Source organism: Armigeres subalbatus, chromosome 2 (assembly GCF_024139115.2).
Source record: "Armigeres subalbatus isolate Guangzhou_Male chromosome 2, GZ_Asu_2, whole genome shotgun sequence".
Taxonomy (NCBI): Eukaryota; Metazoa; Arthropoda; class Insecta; order Diptera; family Culicidae; genus Armigeres; species Armigeres subalbatus.
The window spans coordinates 427,586,927-427,602,891 of NC_085140.1; the positions used below are offsets into that span (position 1 = coordinate 427,586,927).

General features: G+C 39.8%; 2 protein-coding genes and 1 non-coding gene across 3 annotated transcripts in view; all 3 read left to right on the forward strand.

Annotated features, from left to right (window-relative positions):
* Window positions 1-4,725, forward strand: part of LOC134210345 (uncharacterized) — a 32,094-nt gene extending 27,369 nt beyond the window's left edge. The window contains exon 2 of the mRNA XM_062686392.1: window positions 4,374-4,725. Within this exon, the coding sequence (XP_062542376.1) occupies window positions 4,374-4,725 (352 nt within the window). The remainder of the gene's footprint in view (window positions 1-4,373) is intronic.
* Window positions 4,726-7,703: 2,978 nt separating this feature from the next.
* Trnay-gua (transfer RNA tyrosine (anticodon GUA)) lies at window positions 7,704-7,804 on the forward strand. The gene is made up of 2 exons: window positions 7,704-7,740; window positions 7,769-7,804. It is a non-coding gene; the product is annotated as a tRNA-Tyr (tRNA).
* A 1,438-nt stretch (window positions 7,805-9,242) lies between these two features.
* The window catches only part of LOC134213549 (centaurin-gamma-1A), a 103,751-nt gene continuing 97,028 nt past the window's right edge, over window positions 9,243-15,965 (forward strand). The window contains exon 1 of the mRNA XM_062692690.1: window positions 9,243-10,056. Within this exon, the coding sequence (XP_062548674.1) occupies window positions 9,888-10,056 (169 nt within the window). The 5' untranslated portion in view covers window positions 9,243-9,887. The remainder of the gene's footprint in view (window positions 10,057-15,965) is intronic.

Below are 15,965 nucleotides of genomic sequence, written 5' to 3' on the forward strand. Positions count from 1 at the left end.
TTAAAGAATACCTTATAGGGATTCAAAATTTACCGTGAAATACTTGAAGAAACATCCAGAGAATTTTCTGATGGAACCTCCTGATAAATTTCTGGAGCAACTTCCCGATATTTTTTTCGATGGAGCTCCTGAAGAAATTTCCCGAGGAATTCTTTTTGGAACATCCAAAGGATTTACTGAAGGAACTTCCGGAGAGATTTCTGAAGGAATTTCCGGGGGAATTGCTGGAGGATTTTCTTGGAGAAACTTAAGAAGGAATTCCTGTAAAAACTTCCGAATGAATTCCGGGGGGATTTTCTGTAGAAATTTCTGAAGAATCTTCCTGAGGAATTACTGAAGGAATTTTTGGTGGAATTCCTAAAGAAATTTCTACAGAAACTTCTGGACGAATTTTTTGAGGAGCTTCTTGAGGTATTGCTGCAGAAATTTCGGAAGGAAATACCAGAGGAATTCCATAGTATACCTCCGGAGGCTTTCTTGGAGAATCTTTCGGCAACATTCTTGGAGAATCTTCCAGAGGAATTCCTGGAGAAACTTCCGAAGTAACTTTCGGAAGACTTTCTGGAAAAATTTTCGGAGGAATTCCTGGAAGAACTGCTGGAGCAGTTCGTGAAGTAACTACCGGAGGAGTTCTGGAGGAACTTCTGGAGGATTTTCCGAAGGAATTCTTTGATTTGCTTTCGCATGAATTTCTGGACGATCTTACGGAGAAGCTCCTAGAGGAAATTCCAAAAGAATTCGGAGCCATCCCTGAGGATTTTTCGGAGCAATCCCTGAAACTTACGGACAAATTCGCGGAGGAACTTCTGGAAGAATTTCAGAAAGAATACCAGGACGATTTTTTGGACAAATTCATAGAGGAATTCTCAGAGAAAATACTGGAAGAATCTCCAAAGATATTTCTAGAAGAATTAATAAGGTAATTACCAAATGAATCCAAGGAAGAATTTAACGAAAGTGTGTAACATGTTTCCTCTGAATATTCTACTGAGAATAAATTTCTCTGGATTTCTTTTAAGAAGACAGAAAATTACCAAGGAAATTCTGAGAATATCCATTGGACACCCGAACAATTTCAATTTCTTGTCGACATTCGTAAGAATTTTCTATGGGAATTAATTGAGACAAATTTTATTGTGGAAGTTCAGAAAAACTTGTGGAAATTTAGAAGAATTTCCCGGAAATTAATTGGAAATTATTATAAACTAGTCGACCCGGCAGACGTTGTCCTGCATAGTAGGCGAAAATGCGCGTTGTGAGCTGCCCATGCGAAACTCCATATGAATCTTAATTCTAGTTTTTCACGATTTACTCAACCTTTCTCGTGATTTTCGCATGAGGAAATATCATATAAACCCGTCGGAAACGATAACAAACATATCTTCTGAAGGAATGAAGAAAATCCATCCAGCCGTTTTCGAGTTATGCGGATACGAACACAGACCATTTCATTTTATTATATAGATTTCCACGATAATTTGTACTGAATTTTCAATTTCAATTCTCTTGAATTTTGACAAGAAATTCCTCAAAATTTCCACACGAAACATTCTTTTAAATCTTCACTATTTTTTTTTTAATTCACGGGAAATTCAAATAGTTTCCCGACGGATACTTATGGGAATGGAAATGCCGAAAGATAAGATGAATATACAAGGGATTTAGAAAAAAATCTGGTTCTAGCTCAACGCGGTCAAATCAAGTCATAGAAGAATTCAGTCTATTTTTGGCGTAAATTTGATCGGCCATTGCGTTCCGATGGAATGATCGAAATACATTTTTACAGACACGTAGAAATCGCCGCCGCTGCCCGCCAAGAAAAATTAAAACACAACTCAAAGTTGTTTGAGATTCTAAGCCCGAGATAAAGACTATTAAAAATTTATGTTGAACTTTCTAGCAGAGATCGACTACGATGGTGATATTTGAGGTTATAGCTTTCAGTCTTCTCATGCTCAGTGTAGTGTACCTTTATCAAGGAGTTAGCTAAGTCCAGTTTTATTGTTACATTGTCTTAGCATAGAACGTTTTGTAACAACTTCATGTATAATCGCCCCCTCTATTTGTCGGTAGAGGCTGCGAAAATTGAAATTATCCGGATATCAGGAACTATCGTGCAATCATAGTCAATTCCTTAATAAAGGTGTTATATATGTGGACGAAACGTCGGATAAAAACGTAAAACCCGTTTTTGAGCAAAATAAGACTGCACCCAACCAGCGGATGGTAGATTTGAATACAGTTCTGCATAAGAACATTGCAGAAACTGTATAATAATTGGGCATATACAAAATCTGTATTATTTCAATGCAATTATTGTATTGAAATAATACAGATTTGTATTATTTTAATACAATATTTGTCTAAAAAGCTTACAGAATTGTATATGCCCAGATTTTATACAATAATTCAAGCTCTATCTGGAATAAGGGCGAATGTCGCAAGAGAGAATTCTCTTCGTCGACTTCTCTTTAAATTAAAGTGACAAGCAGATGATTTCGTTGCGGTTTTTCCCCTCCGAACGAAAGAAAACAATGAAAACTTGCATTCTGAGGTGATAAACTGCGATGAAATTCTCTGCTTGTCACTTTTATTTAAAAGAGGGGAAGTCGACGAAGAGAATCCTCTCTTGCGACATTCGCCCTTTTACCAGATAGAGCTTGAATTGTCAGATTTGTTTTTTGGGTGTGGCTTATTGATTGTCTTAAAGTATCTTCAAGTAAGTAGATAAGTCTTCAAATATTCTGAAAAGTCTTCAAAATGTCTTCACGAAATAAATGTGTTCACAGAGATTCAAATGTCTTCAAATTGAAGACATGTCTTCAAATCAGGCATCTCTGCCCTAGAACGATTTCAGTTCGAGCTTGATGGCTTGAACACATGGAACCGTTGCATTTTGACTACCCTACTTTCCTCGTAAAGTTGATCAACACTTAGTATGTACAAACACAGCTGATCCCAAGACAAACCGATCAGTGAGGAAGTCTTGGAAATCGGCCCAACCGTTCGTGAGTTATAATGCCTCAAAGAAAAAGCTAACTCATTTTTATATAAGGGGAAAGACGGCTTTGGCAGGTTTTGTTCTATTATTGGCAGGGGGTTTTTGTCGACCAAATTTTATGAAATTTGGCCACAATATTCTTTGATATGCAAAGAATGTTTAGGCCAAATTTGGGAATAATCAGTCATAAAAAAACCCCTGACAATAATAGAACAAAACCTGCTTAAGCCGTCATTCCCCCTATAGAAAAAATAGAAAGAAAAGAAGATTCCTCCCAAAATTCTTCAAATTCTTTAGAGTGCTTGTCTTTATGTTCTCTGCAAAAAACATGCTAGTATATAAGTGTGTTAACGAAGATGTGTTGTTAACCTTTAATAAAAGAAAATATATAATCGATTACTCCAGATTCTTGTCGATTATTGAATTGATTAATCGTTAGGTAGTAATCGATTATCACAACGATGAATCGATTTTTCTAAGTAATCGATTAATTTGCGACATCCTAACGATGTCGTAAAACCCAGATTAATCGATTAGTAACTAATCGATTACTCTCGATTCTTCTCGATTATTGAATCGATTAATCATTGGGTAGTAATCGATTCAAAATTAATCGATTATCACAACGATGAATCGAATAATTGAAGTAATCGATTAATTTACGACATCTCTACTTGCAACAAGCTGCGTTCGGCAGAAAGTTTTATAATAATAATAATAAGTGAATGTGGAATGTGAAAAGCAAGAGCTATCCAACTGTTTCTGTTTCTTATTCGCATTACACAGTTGAAGTTGCATATCACCAGCCAACAGCGTAACGTCAACAATCAGCAAAGTAGTAGTCAACAGAGCCAATAGAAACAACAATGGAATCATAACACATTTATAATATTTCTGGGTGATTTCAATGCCCACCATCTCGCATGGGGCTCGCAGTCGTCGGCCGTTTGATCGCTGAAACTTCGGTGGACAAACAGTTGGTTATCCTGAATGAGGGCTTCTCAACTTGAATCGACCCTGCAACGGGTAGAACTTCGGCAATCGACGTCACGCTCTGGTCAGTGGCTCTCCGATTCATCTTGCGAGCTCTGACGGACACGTATAATAGTGATCACTTTCCGATCGTGGTATCTATTCCGGGATGGTCACACTCGTGACGTAACTAAATGGCCCAACAACCAAGCTAACTGGTCGTTGTACGAACGTATCACCGCCGAAACCATCCATCCAGATGTCAAATGGGATGTCGACAGCTTCTCAGAGCTAATCATAGCAGCCAATCGGTACAATGGTCCTGAAACAATGGAAGTAATTCGGGTGGCAAAGAAAGTGTCTTCGCCGACTACAAAAAACACTCGTGATCAACTCGAAGCGCTGGCGATGTTCTAGGAAGCTACGACGACGCGACGGAGCTGTGGAGAACAGTGAATGCCTTGCGTGGCAGTAGGCAACAGCGAACTTTAGTACTCAAGCAAGTGGACGGATTCACGGATAACCCCCAAAAAGCAGCGGAAGAACTAGCTGCGACCTCCCGCTACCCTTCGTCATTCCAGAAGGCAAAGGCAGAAGCAGAACGAAGGTCCATAGAGCTTTCGCCCAATACCGATGATGAGTACAACAATAGTTGTACTGATCTAATAGTGGAGGAACTAAGCACGTTCCACTACTGTTTGTTGTTCCACATCAACTCTATACTTCATTTCACTTACCTCAAGAGTGCATAAGAAAGATCATTAAATATATTTCAACCGAAAAGTTTTGTAATTGCAGCAGCATCCATTATTGCCACCTAAAATAGCACCTCCAATAATTGGTGCAGTGTCTCAATAGTTGCGTATTTTTTTAATTCGTGCTCCTATAGTTGCGAATCCCATTGTTTTCATATGGGAATAGGACTCGCAACTATGACAACACTACTGTAACTATTGGTGCAAAACCGAGAAAACATATTTATTGTTGCTTTACCGTATTTTATTTTATTGTTACTTTACCGATTTTGAGGGGAATCCAAACATGTTTTCTTTTATTTCGTCTACTGACATGTCAACAAATTGATGGATTACATGGATTGCTGCGTTTAATTGATATATTTTGTTAAAACAGCACAACCACGACTATCGGATCTTTTATGTGGAAATAAAACACTTGCGTGTCGGTAAAGCCTGAAGAAAGAATGAAAATTTATTGATCCCGTTTGAACTACCTACTAAACAATGGTTACTAAGTTTATGTTCCTGGAATACACAAAATGCCTGATAATGCTTTGGTCATTTTATAATCTGGACGCTCTGCTTGTTCTACAATAGCGTAGTATCAGTGCTGTAGCGCACGGTTCTCCTCCGCCAAGGGCTATGATTACGCTATGATAAATTTAATTATTTTTTTAGTTTAGAGTCCAATTATTAACAAATCGATAAAGTCTGAAGGTATATGGAAGAGATAATTTTGAGTAAACTAGAGGATATCTATTCCGGTTTCTCATGGGCCTCCAAAACTGGTTACAAAGTTTAACTCTTTAACTTTTAAGGTGAATCCTCGCTGAATCCACTACATTTTGCGCGAATATATGTGCATGAGTCCCTCTCCGTGCTCGAAATACAAATAAATACTGCAGTTATTTGACAATTGATTAGAAAAAAGCAAACAATGAAATTTCGCGTTCGGTTGATTGTTTAAGACAGGAGTCTTCCAACATTTAAAAAACTCTAACTTTATTCCCACTATAGTATTCGCTCATTATTAGTTTCGCATTTCAGTTGATAACTGAATAATTGCAAATAGTGGGAAAATGATAAAAATTGTCGAGCACCAAAGCGTAAACAATCCGCTGGGTTGTTGATTATTACTAGAAGAAAATAACACACATTGGGCGATTTAGCCAGCCAATACAAAGTCGCATATGCACAATGTGTCCCAAAGCTGAAGCGATTCGGATTCATGGCTTCATTTGACAGCATGCGAAGCGACATCCACGCAATCGCTATGACACCTACATATGACCCAGTGTTTGCTGGGTAAGGATCGATATCGTCACGCTTGTCAGCAACCTGCGTTTACTGGAGCAGAGCTGACCCGCGAGATGTTGGTCATTATTGTTGAAAACGTCGCTATAGAAGCGCGTTTGAAAGTATATTCGACGTGTTTGCCGTCGATCATCACTTCGATTTGTTTCAGTGATCTGTTGGAGATGATCTCGCAATCGCCGCCTTTGGTCTATGCATCATACTAGTGATTTGTTTTTTTTTTTTTATTTTAATTAGGCTTGGCTGGCCGGAAGATATTGATTAGGATATTCGCTTCAGATTTTATGAAACCATAATGCCCCCAGTAGCTATGGAGGCGGGACCCTGGTAATCCTGCTGGGTGTTTTGTTGGTGACTTCGAGAATAACCTCCCAAAGTGGTGTCTTGCGTCTCAATCGATGTTTTGGATTGAGTGCCAGAGAGGTGGGAAGGTAATGTATTAATCGTGGAACGAACGAAATGCATAACTATAGGTTTATCCAGGGAAAAATTTGCCGACGGTCGTTACGTGATCTTCGCGACTGCCAGGGTATTAGCAGAGAGGGTTACTCAAGTAACCTTCCGCTACTTGGGTTGCTCCCTGAATGATAATTTCAGGTGTCTATATGTTGGGGAAGGTGGGGAGACTTGATCCCCGGGGAGACTTGATCACCCCCTGTTTTATCGAGAACTAAAGTAGTTTTGTTCTAGCATATTTTTTAGTATAGATCCTCTAGATAAATGACCTTTATGTGGTGAGTTATTTTTTGGATTGACAACCTTATTTATTCTGCAGGGCGGTTTGTATGTTTTGACCTTCCTAAAACATTTTTTGTTGGCCGCACAATATTTTGAACAATTTTTCAATGATCTGTACTGATGAAAATGTTAATATTCCATCCAAGTTTTAGTATATTTGTATTTGAAGTTAATGCCTCAATATGGGGACATTTGATCCCCCATTAGTCACCAACACATAAATTTGGCGAAAAATTTCAAAAAAATATAAATCTGTTCTCAGGCTTCTAAGTTTTTGAAGATTTGACAGATTTGATGAAGGGTTGGCAGGAAAAAATATTTATTGCGTAGATATCATAGAAAAGGGATCAAGGCTCCCCCATTTTTTAAATTGCATGTGCTGTCGAATTCAATAACAAAAATCGTTCATGCATACGCACAGCAATTCGAAAATTCCGCGTATTTTGAAGGAAAAATATTTAAAAAATCTGAGGGCACCTTTCAGATTTTATCAAAGAAAGTTCTTGGAGAGGGATCGATTTCCCCCGAATATTTTAAAAGTCGATTTTTGACAGCACTCCAAAAATCGATTGTGTATCAATAACAACAATAATTGAGGGACTGTCATACATCAGTAAAGTTAAATACTATATTTCTTGAAGAGTCTGTGTGGAAATCGCGTATGTTTATTTTTTAGCTGTGATACATCGGAAATCAGAAAAGGGGATCAAGTCTCCCCAGTCTCCCTATATACAGACCCCATTCGATTTTTGCAACATTCGGCTTTGGCAACATTCGATTTTGGCAACACAATTTTATTTTTTATTTTTGATATTACTTATAAACCACGTAAATATCGTAAAAAAAATTGACTGATCTTTCTTCACTCGCATTTGATTTCAGCTGAAATTTGTAATTTTTTTTTCAAATCCAATCGTCACTTGGAAATAGTGAACATATAGCCTTCGATAGCTCAGTTGGTAGAGCGGTGGACTGTAGAGAGATAGTTGCTAACTAAAACATAGTAATCCATAGGTCGCTGGTTCAAATCCGGCTCGAAGGATATTTTTTGGTTAATTAGTGTTATATCCCACATATATTTATCTACTTCAGAAAACGTCAACATTAATTTATGAATTTCTCAATGTTACACTTTTGGATTACAGGTCTATGACAAATACTTACATAATTTATAGAGTATAAAATACTAAGAAAAATATCATAAATAAATATTTTACATGCTTTTGTTTTAATAGCAAATCACCACCTTCATGTTCAGAATATATTTCTCTCCAGATTTATCTTTTATCCATCTTAACTAATTATCACACTCCCCATCCATGAAGATGAAGGTGCTCGCTCTAGTCATCCACTTTGAACAATCGCTCCGAGCTGTATCCAAGCGGCGCGCAACAAACTTCCAATATAGATAGTAGAATCTATAGATGAGCGAAAGCATGGCTGAGTCGATTTTTTTGCCCGTGCACACGCGCATATGACGTCACAGCCCTTAACGTTTCCATTGAAATCGTGACGTCATGCTCGTTTGGAGACACGTTTGACAGTTCGTTTGGAGACAGAGGATTTATCTTCGCTCATCTATATATTCCACTATCTATAACTTCCAACAAAGCTCCAATCCTTCCCTGGGGATAAGAACATCAAAATGCAATTACCATATCGGAGCGAAGACCGAACCCAAGTCACCGTCATCATTCGGTCATTCAGCCAGCTGGAGCCACTAAACACCCACACGCCGAACGCGAGTACGCGACGACGACACACCATATCCACTTTGTTGCATCGGGAAGCATCGGACCATCCTGCAGTACTGGACCAATCAATGGAAAAGGTGGGAAAGCATCTCAGCAGTTAGTTAGCGCTTCTGCGTGGGTATTCCCGTTTTCTTCTGTAATCGAAGAAACGATAACCAACCGTATATACAAAAGGAATAATCTCGAAGAAGAATCCCACTTCCTAATTCAATTGAATAGATGCGAATGCTGCACCACACAATCAATAAACGATAAAAACGCAGCCAGTGTCGGCATCCCGGACCAATTTCAATGGGCCTCCTGGGCCCCGCCGAAGAGAACCCGTTTCTTTCTCTTTGACCTCTCTCTCCGTATAGAGGTGGTTCGGTCCATTACAGCATCCATCGGTTGACGACCGACGATCCCGTCCATAGCCGTAAGGAGTTTGTTGTGATGACGTAGATGGGATGCGGCCAGAGACCGTGAGTCAAAAACCCGTTTTTACGTAGCTAGCACCTAAAACACTAGAAGTGTGGGTGGCACGAGGCGACTAGGCGAGACCAAAGCGAGCCGAAAACTCGAATGGAGGGGAAATTACGCACACAGTCTCGTTTCGTGTCGGGTTCGTATCTGCTCGACGCTATTGTGCTCGAATTTGCTTCACACGCTTCTTCGTTCGGGTTCCGTTCGGTTCGACGAACGCGTGCAGTGCTGCAGCTTTTTGCCAGGGTGCCAAGGTAACGAACGTTCGGTCCGTCAGTGTGCAATACGGTGCGCTATCAGTCGGTTGCTTTCGTTTGGGTGGCGGACTTTTTCTCGGTGTGGAATTGGTTAAGGTGCGAGTTCGCGGCGCAAGAACCATTGAGTAGTGTCGGGGGTGTGGAATATTATCAGCAAAACCGGAAGACACGTGAACGTGCATTGCAGTTGGTGGCCGCGTTTTTGGCAAGGATAATGGAATTTTGATTAACGAAAGTGGGTCGCTGCTGAGTGGCTCTTTAGTGCCATGGCAAGGATAATCTGTGAAGCCGTGTGAAACTTGAAACGTAGAAGAGAGTGTTCCTACGAGTGTTCTCGAGCGTGATTCCAAATGGGGAGAAGAGTCTACGATACCAAAGATACATAAATTGTGGAGGATGATGAGTGCGTATGTAAGAACGTCAAGCGGTGTGGAATTCGGCCGCTGTTACTTCCGTGTTATCTCGGTTGGTTTGAGTAAATAAAGTGTAATTTAGATAACGAATGAGAATCGTTGGGAAGAAACACGTCTACTTGGCGTAGATCTGAGAACAAAACACCGTAAATTCCGAAGCCGCGGTAGATCTGAAGCAGTTGTTGATTGACTTTTCTACCGAAGAACTTGAATAGCATCAACCAAAGAGAAAGAGAGAGATGACGATGCTTGCAGTGAAGAATTTCTTTCTGCCGGAAAGGAAGGCCCCACCGGAGGCGGCCAAGTTTTCCCGCATGCCGGAGGCATTCCTGCGCTCCATCCGTCGACGCTCGCTGCGGATTAAGCGACCGAAAAGCGTGATTGTGGAGCGGGAGAAGCGAAAATCTGGTAATTACAAATTTATCTAATTACAGTGTACTCCGGGATTTTATAATCAAAATTCTATATGTTTAAAAAGTGATCTCAGAGGGACAAGTATCAAATGGCAATCAATTTAGTTCTATGTAAGAAAGTGGAGTTGGTTGGTTGCAATTACCTAATTTTCAATAAATTCTTAACTCGATGGCAATGCTTAGAAAAACTAGAATCAATAACAATATTGGCCATGTCCTTTGCTATGAATCTGCAAACAGAGCTAGTTACGAACTTTTATCGATCAATAATTGTTAACTCAGTTAACTCAGTTAAACATCATAAGGCAGGTTTGGATGTTGTCAACAAGAAATCTCTGTATTCATCTATCAGGAACAAATCGCCAGCCATATTGACCATCCCGGTACACCCCTGAATTAGTTCGGACCACCAATTTGAACACCTTGAATGTTGCGTTCGTCAATCCTCGCTTGACCCAGTTTTTCACAGTCGATTACCATCACGGGTTGATGCGGTTGGAGGACCGTCAACTAGCTCTATCTGACGTAATGGCATCATGGGAGTCCCGCCTCTTGCTTGCTGTTTGCAAAACATGTGGCATGACGGCTACACCAATATGCTTCAGTGCTGCTGATGCCAGCTCGTGATGATAGAAATTAATCTTGGCGACGACAGGCGACCCTTACAGTGAGGGCGCAACCGACGTCATCGTCAGCCACCATCACATCATCATCAAGCAGAAGCAGACCATTTCGCGACAGCAGCCATAGTGCGAGGAATTTGCGTCTGAACCGACCGAACGAAACTAAACTGAGTGGATCCGATGCATATGTTGCGAAATTAACGAGATGATCATGCGGTTGACAGATGCCGCTGCGCTGTCGTCGTTCGGATGGAATTTGAATTTCATTGCCGGAAGCGGGCCATTCACGCTCAACCAATGCAGCAAGTCAGTGCCATAGTGAGAGCAATTGCGCTCTAATAGCTCTGATGTGGGAAAAGTTGTGAACCTTATCTTAATTGATGTTTTCCGAGCAGGTCGATTAGTCTGGCGGCTATAGCGGGTGTGTTTGTCAACTCGTTCTGCGAAAGCAATTGGGTGGACAAAGTTTGACAATGTCTTTATGAGCTGGCACCTTTCGGGGCGAAGTTTTGTTTTGGATGAGAAACAAGAATTCTTGCTTAGTCGGAACGTGCGATCCATACAAATGGTAATCGTTTTTACTGATAGCGAACCGGTTGTTATCAGTAACACGATTTGGCACATTGTGATAACTGCTGCTGGGGTTTTGCCATATCTGACTTATTTTCAAACAGGTAAACATTTACTCAATATTTACGTTTTACCAACATCAGATTGGTTTGAAGTAGAGTAACGTAATAGAATGAGGAATTTTTGATCTATGCTCTCCTATTGCATGTTCTATCATTTTCAACAGTGGAATGAGTTTTTTCGGGTCGAAAGACTTGAAATTATGGTGCAATGCTAATTTTATAATAGTGGACACTGTTATAATTCCTAATTTGTAACAGTTGACATCATTTCCAAAAGAAACTTTCCAATACGTGGAGATCACCCAAATTATGTTTCTTGTCTAAATAAGGGCCCGCTGTTACTTCCATCCTAGGCGCGTTCGATCGCACGTTTTCCTTTCATTTCTTCAAATTCGGCAATGCACGCGATAACGGTGGTGGTCTACCATTTTGGGTGTCATCGAAGTATCGAATCTCCGTTCAAAGACACCTGCCCAAAATAGCTATGCCTGTTTTGTCGCCACAAACCGCGATTAACGATCATCCGGTGCCGGTCTCCGGTGCTGCTGATTGGGTGGGTCGGTCCCGCAATTCACCATCAGTCATTGCCCTAATCTAATATTCGTTGCACGGAGGAGGTGGAGGCCTAGTCTTGGGCGACCGTAGAATTCTATATTTTTTTCGGTTTCGAAAAGCATTTCTTTTTTCAAATATTTATGCGTATTTGACCGTTTCCGAAAGCGATCCCAATCGATACCGTCGAAATTTAGTCACGTCATTCCTTCCAACAACCGGAATTCATTATTTCATATTGGCCGAAACGGTCAACACCTGGTCCTGCTTCGGAAAGGTCCTGCTCTGTCACGGTATATCGGCCGGAGAAATTGAGAAATGGCAACATCCCGATGGCAGATATGAATCGGACCGGGAGTGAAAGGCGTGAAATTTTCCGATTCATTTGGTGGCGGCGCCGAAATCATATTTATGTGAAGTGACCACACGCACACGGCAGCCCCGATTGGGATTCGGGAATCGAACCAGGACGGCACCAGGTGGAACGGTGTTGCGTCTTCGCTCTGAAGGCCAACACACGCGGATGACCGGCTATTGCGGTGGGAAATTATGAGCGGATAAAATCACGGTACACGATCGGTTAAATGAATTTCTGTTTTCATATGGGTGGGTTTTTCGCGCCAGAAATGTACAATGCCCGAGAGTGATGATAATTGAAATGTGTTTAAGAGATTTATTTTTCCGATATCCAGCGTATGAAGTAAATGCTTTTTTTTCGCTCCGCTGATTCAACATCACCACCGCATTATGATTAAGCAATGAGCTTTTAATGAAGTTATGCAATAACTGGTTGAGTTTTACTAATGAACCCATTTTGGATTTTCGCATTATGACGAATGGCTCATACCCGGAAATATGAGCAAACTATGAATGAACAAGCGTGAGGCGGTGGCATGTGAAATATTGTTATTTTTTAAAAAATGCATGAAAGGATGGTCGTCTGAATGAGATTTATTTTCAAAATTGCCAGTTTTTTGTTTTTTGGAAATGTTTATCAAACAATTAAAATTTAAAAATTACAAATATCAGAATAAATCTTTTTTGTCACATTTGTTGGTCAAACTTGACAAATCGAGAAACAAATGAAAACAAATCTTTTTCGCGAGACGAGAAATGCTTACCAAAACTGAAAACAGAAGAGCTTTGAATGACAGAATGGAAATAATTAATAAAACATGCTGTGAGATTTTTTTTGTTAGACATATCGAGTAAAGTTGGCGATAGGATCGCAGTGTGGCGCACTAAAGAGTAGACGTAACATTTTTTGCTCCCATTATTTTTTGTTGCTGTTTGTCAAATTGTTTTACTACATTATTAAAAATAATTTTTTGCAATTCCTGATCATAATACCTGGTTTACAGTTCGTCTTTTAGTGATAAAACGGCCTACTTTTCCATACCAACGAAATGGGTGCTTTAATGAACATTATGCAACTCAAATGAGTTGCATAATGTTCATTATAGCACTCATTTGGGTGCTATAATGGAAAACCAACATCAGAACAGTGATCACATAACTACATTTTGCTTAATTAGCTTGGGTAAGTGCTCAAATAGTGTATTTTCGGCGCCTCGTATTAAATTAAATAGTTCGATGAACATGACATCACATTTTTTCAAAAGCAAGTTCAACTTTGCTTTTTGGCTTGTCGAACTATGCAATGTGGCACGATAACATGAAATCTGATTGCTCTCTGCAACAACATGATTTGTTGGTAAGAATGATCATGAGGATTAAACTAAACTATACAATTTTGGTACAGATTTATCATATTAAAGCCCATTTTTCGTCATTGCAAAAAATAGCGTGTGCAACTCGTTGCAAAACTCGATTTTTTCAGCACTCGTAGTATTTATTCAGACCGGTAGTCCTCTACGGACACGAGACCTGGACGATGCTCGTGGAGGACCAACGCGCACTTGGAGTTTTTGAAAGGAAAGTGCTGCGTACCATCTATGGTGGGGTGCAGATGGCGGACGGTACGTGGAGGAGGCGAATGAACCACGAATTGCATCAGCTGTTGGGAGAACCATCCATCGTTCACACCGCGAAAATCGGACGACTGCGATGGGCCGGGCACGTAGCCAGAATGTCGGACAGTAACCCGGTGAAAATGGTTCTCGACAACGATCCGACGGGCACAAGAAGGCGAGGTGCGCAGCGGGCAAGGTGGATCGATCAGGTGGAAGATGACTTGCGGACCCTCCGTAGACTGCGTGGTTGGCGACGTGTAGCCATGGACCGAGCCGAATGGAGAAGACTCTTATATACCGCACAGGCCACTTCGGCCTTAGTCTGAATAAATAAATAAATAAGTATTTATTCAACTCGGCAAGCCTCGTTGGATAAACGTACAACTCGTGCTGAAAAAATCATCTTTTTCCAACTAATGGAACAAACTACTATTACCAGGCTTGGTAAGAGTAACAAATAAAGTATTTACGTATTACGTCATCTGAAACGCATGTCATGAGACTAGCCGGTGATTGAAGTCCAGTGTAAAAAACTGCCACATCCAAAGGCGCTGTTCTAACATTGACGAAAACTGTACCATAACCACCTGCAGGATGGACGGCCCATGGTCTTATGTGTTATCTGCGACCAAGGCCACTCGTCGAAACTTCCATTACACAAAATTAATAAATTTGGCGAGATGGTTCCAATATATTTAAATTACAACTTTAATTTGAAAAATAAACTAAATACTTGCTAGATTTCAAATCCGGAAGTTTGTTTATGAATCAATTATCCATTTGATATTGGTGGTGGCTTGTTGTGAGCGAAAGTGATCTTGGACTGGTCATGTAAAATCAGGCAGTGGCAATCTGAAACTCACTTTCTAACTGCCGGACTAAATCAGTCAGTCAATCTGACTGTATTACAGACTGTATCACTGCCAGCAAATGGTGTTTAGATTGGACACATTCACTTATTGAGTTAAGTTGGTAAAGCGAAGTTCATATTCCTGGGGAAGAACTATCACTGGCAATAAACAATATAAAATGGGAGAATAAAAAACCCCGGCATTCAGAATATTTTTATCAGACCTATCGAGTAAAGTTTGTGGAGAGTTTCTTGATTGAAGATTATTTATGCTTATCATTTAAAAGAGTTATAAATAACAGCATCGAAAAATCATTGCTGCTACAGCTCTCTTTTGTCAGAATTATCAAACACGGTTATGAAGAAATTCATTTTCGTATAAAATAAAGCGAGCAATGTCCATAAAAAAACTAGAAATTTGAGAATTCCAAATCGCAGAATAAATCCAGGCTATTAGAGCACTATTAGATCGAACAAAGTTGCTGAAGCGAGATTCATTTTCGATTTCGTAGGAAAATCAAATGGTTATCGAAACAGAATTTCAAAATGGTAATGGCGGAATGGGTTAGAGAATATTTTTATCGCACATAACGAGCAAAGTTGGCGAAAAAAGATTCGTTATCGTGAAAGAAGACGATCATTGCTAATCGAAACCTACAACTTTGATAATTCCAAATGGGTGATCACCTTTGGAATAGAAAAATTGTTTAAGCTCTTTCAGTGGAATGTCGTCAAACACAGTAGTTCTAAATGGCAGAATAGAGGCACCAAGAGCTCTTTTTCTGTGAAATTGTCGAACAAAGTTAGTGAAGAAAATATCATTTTAGGAGATGAGCCGGCCAAGGGCCGAAAGTCTCCTTGCTAAAGACAATAATCATAATAAGAATTTCATTCTTGTGGGAAAAGATGAGAGAATTTTTATAAACTAAAAGTTTGAGAATTTAAATGGCAGAATAAAAAATCTGCATTTTGCATTTCTTCGTCTAAAAGATAGGTCAAGATAGATTCGATTTTGTGGGGACAAACAAGCAAAGCCTTTGAAAAACTAAAAGTTTTAGAATTTCAAATGGCAGAATGAAAAACTGGCTTTTGGAATAGTTTTTTTTTGTCAAATTATCGAGAGTAGATAAGGATTCATTTTTTTGTGGGAGAAACGAGCAATGCTTTTCGAAAACTGTAAATTCTAAAACTCAAAATCGTAGAATAAAAAATGCAGGCTTTTTTATGTCAGGCTTATCAAACAAAGTTGATAAAGAAATTCATTTTCATGACCG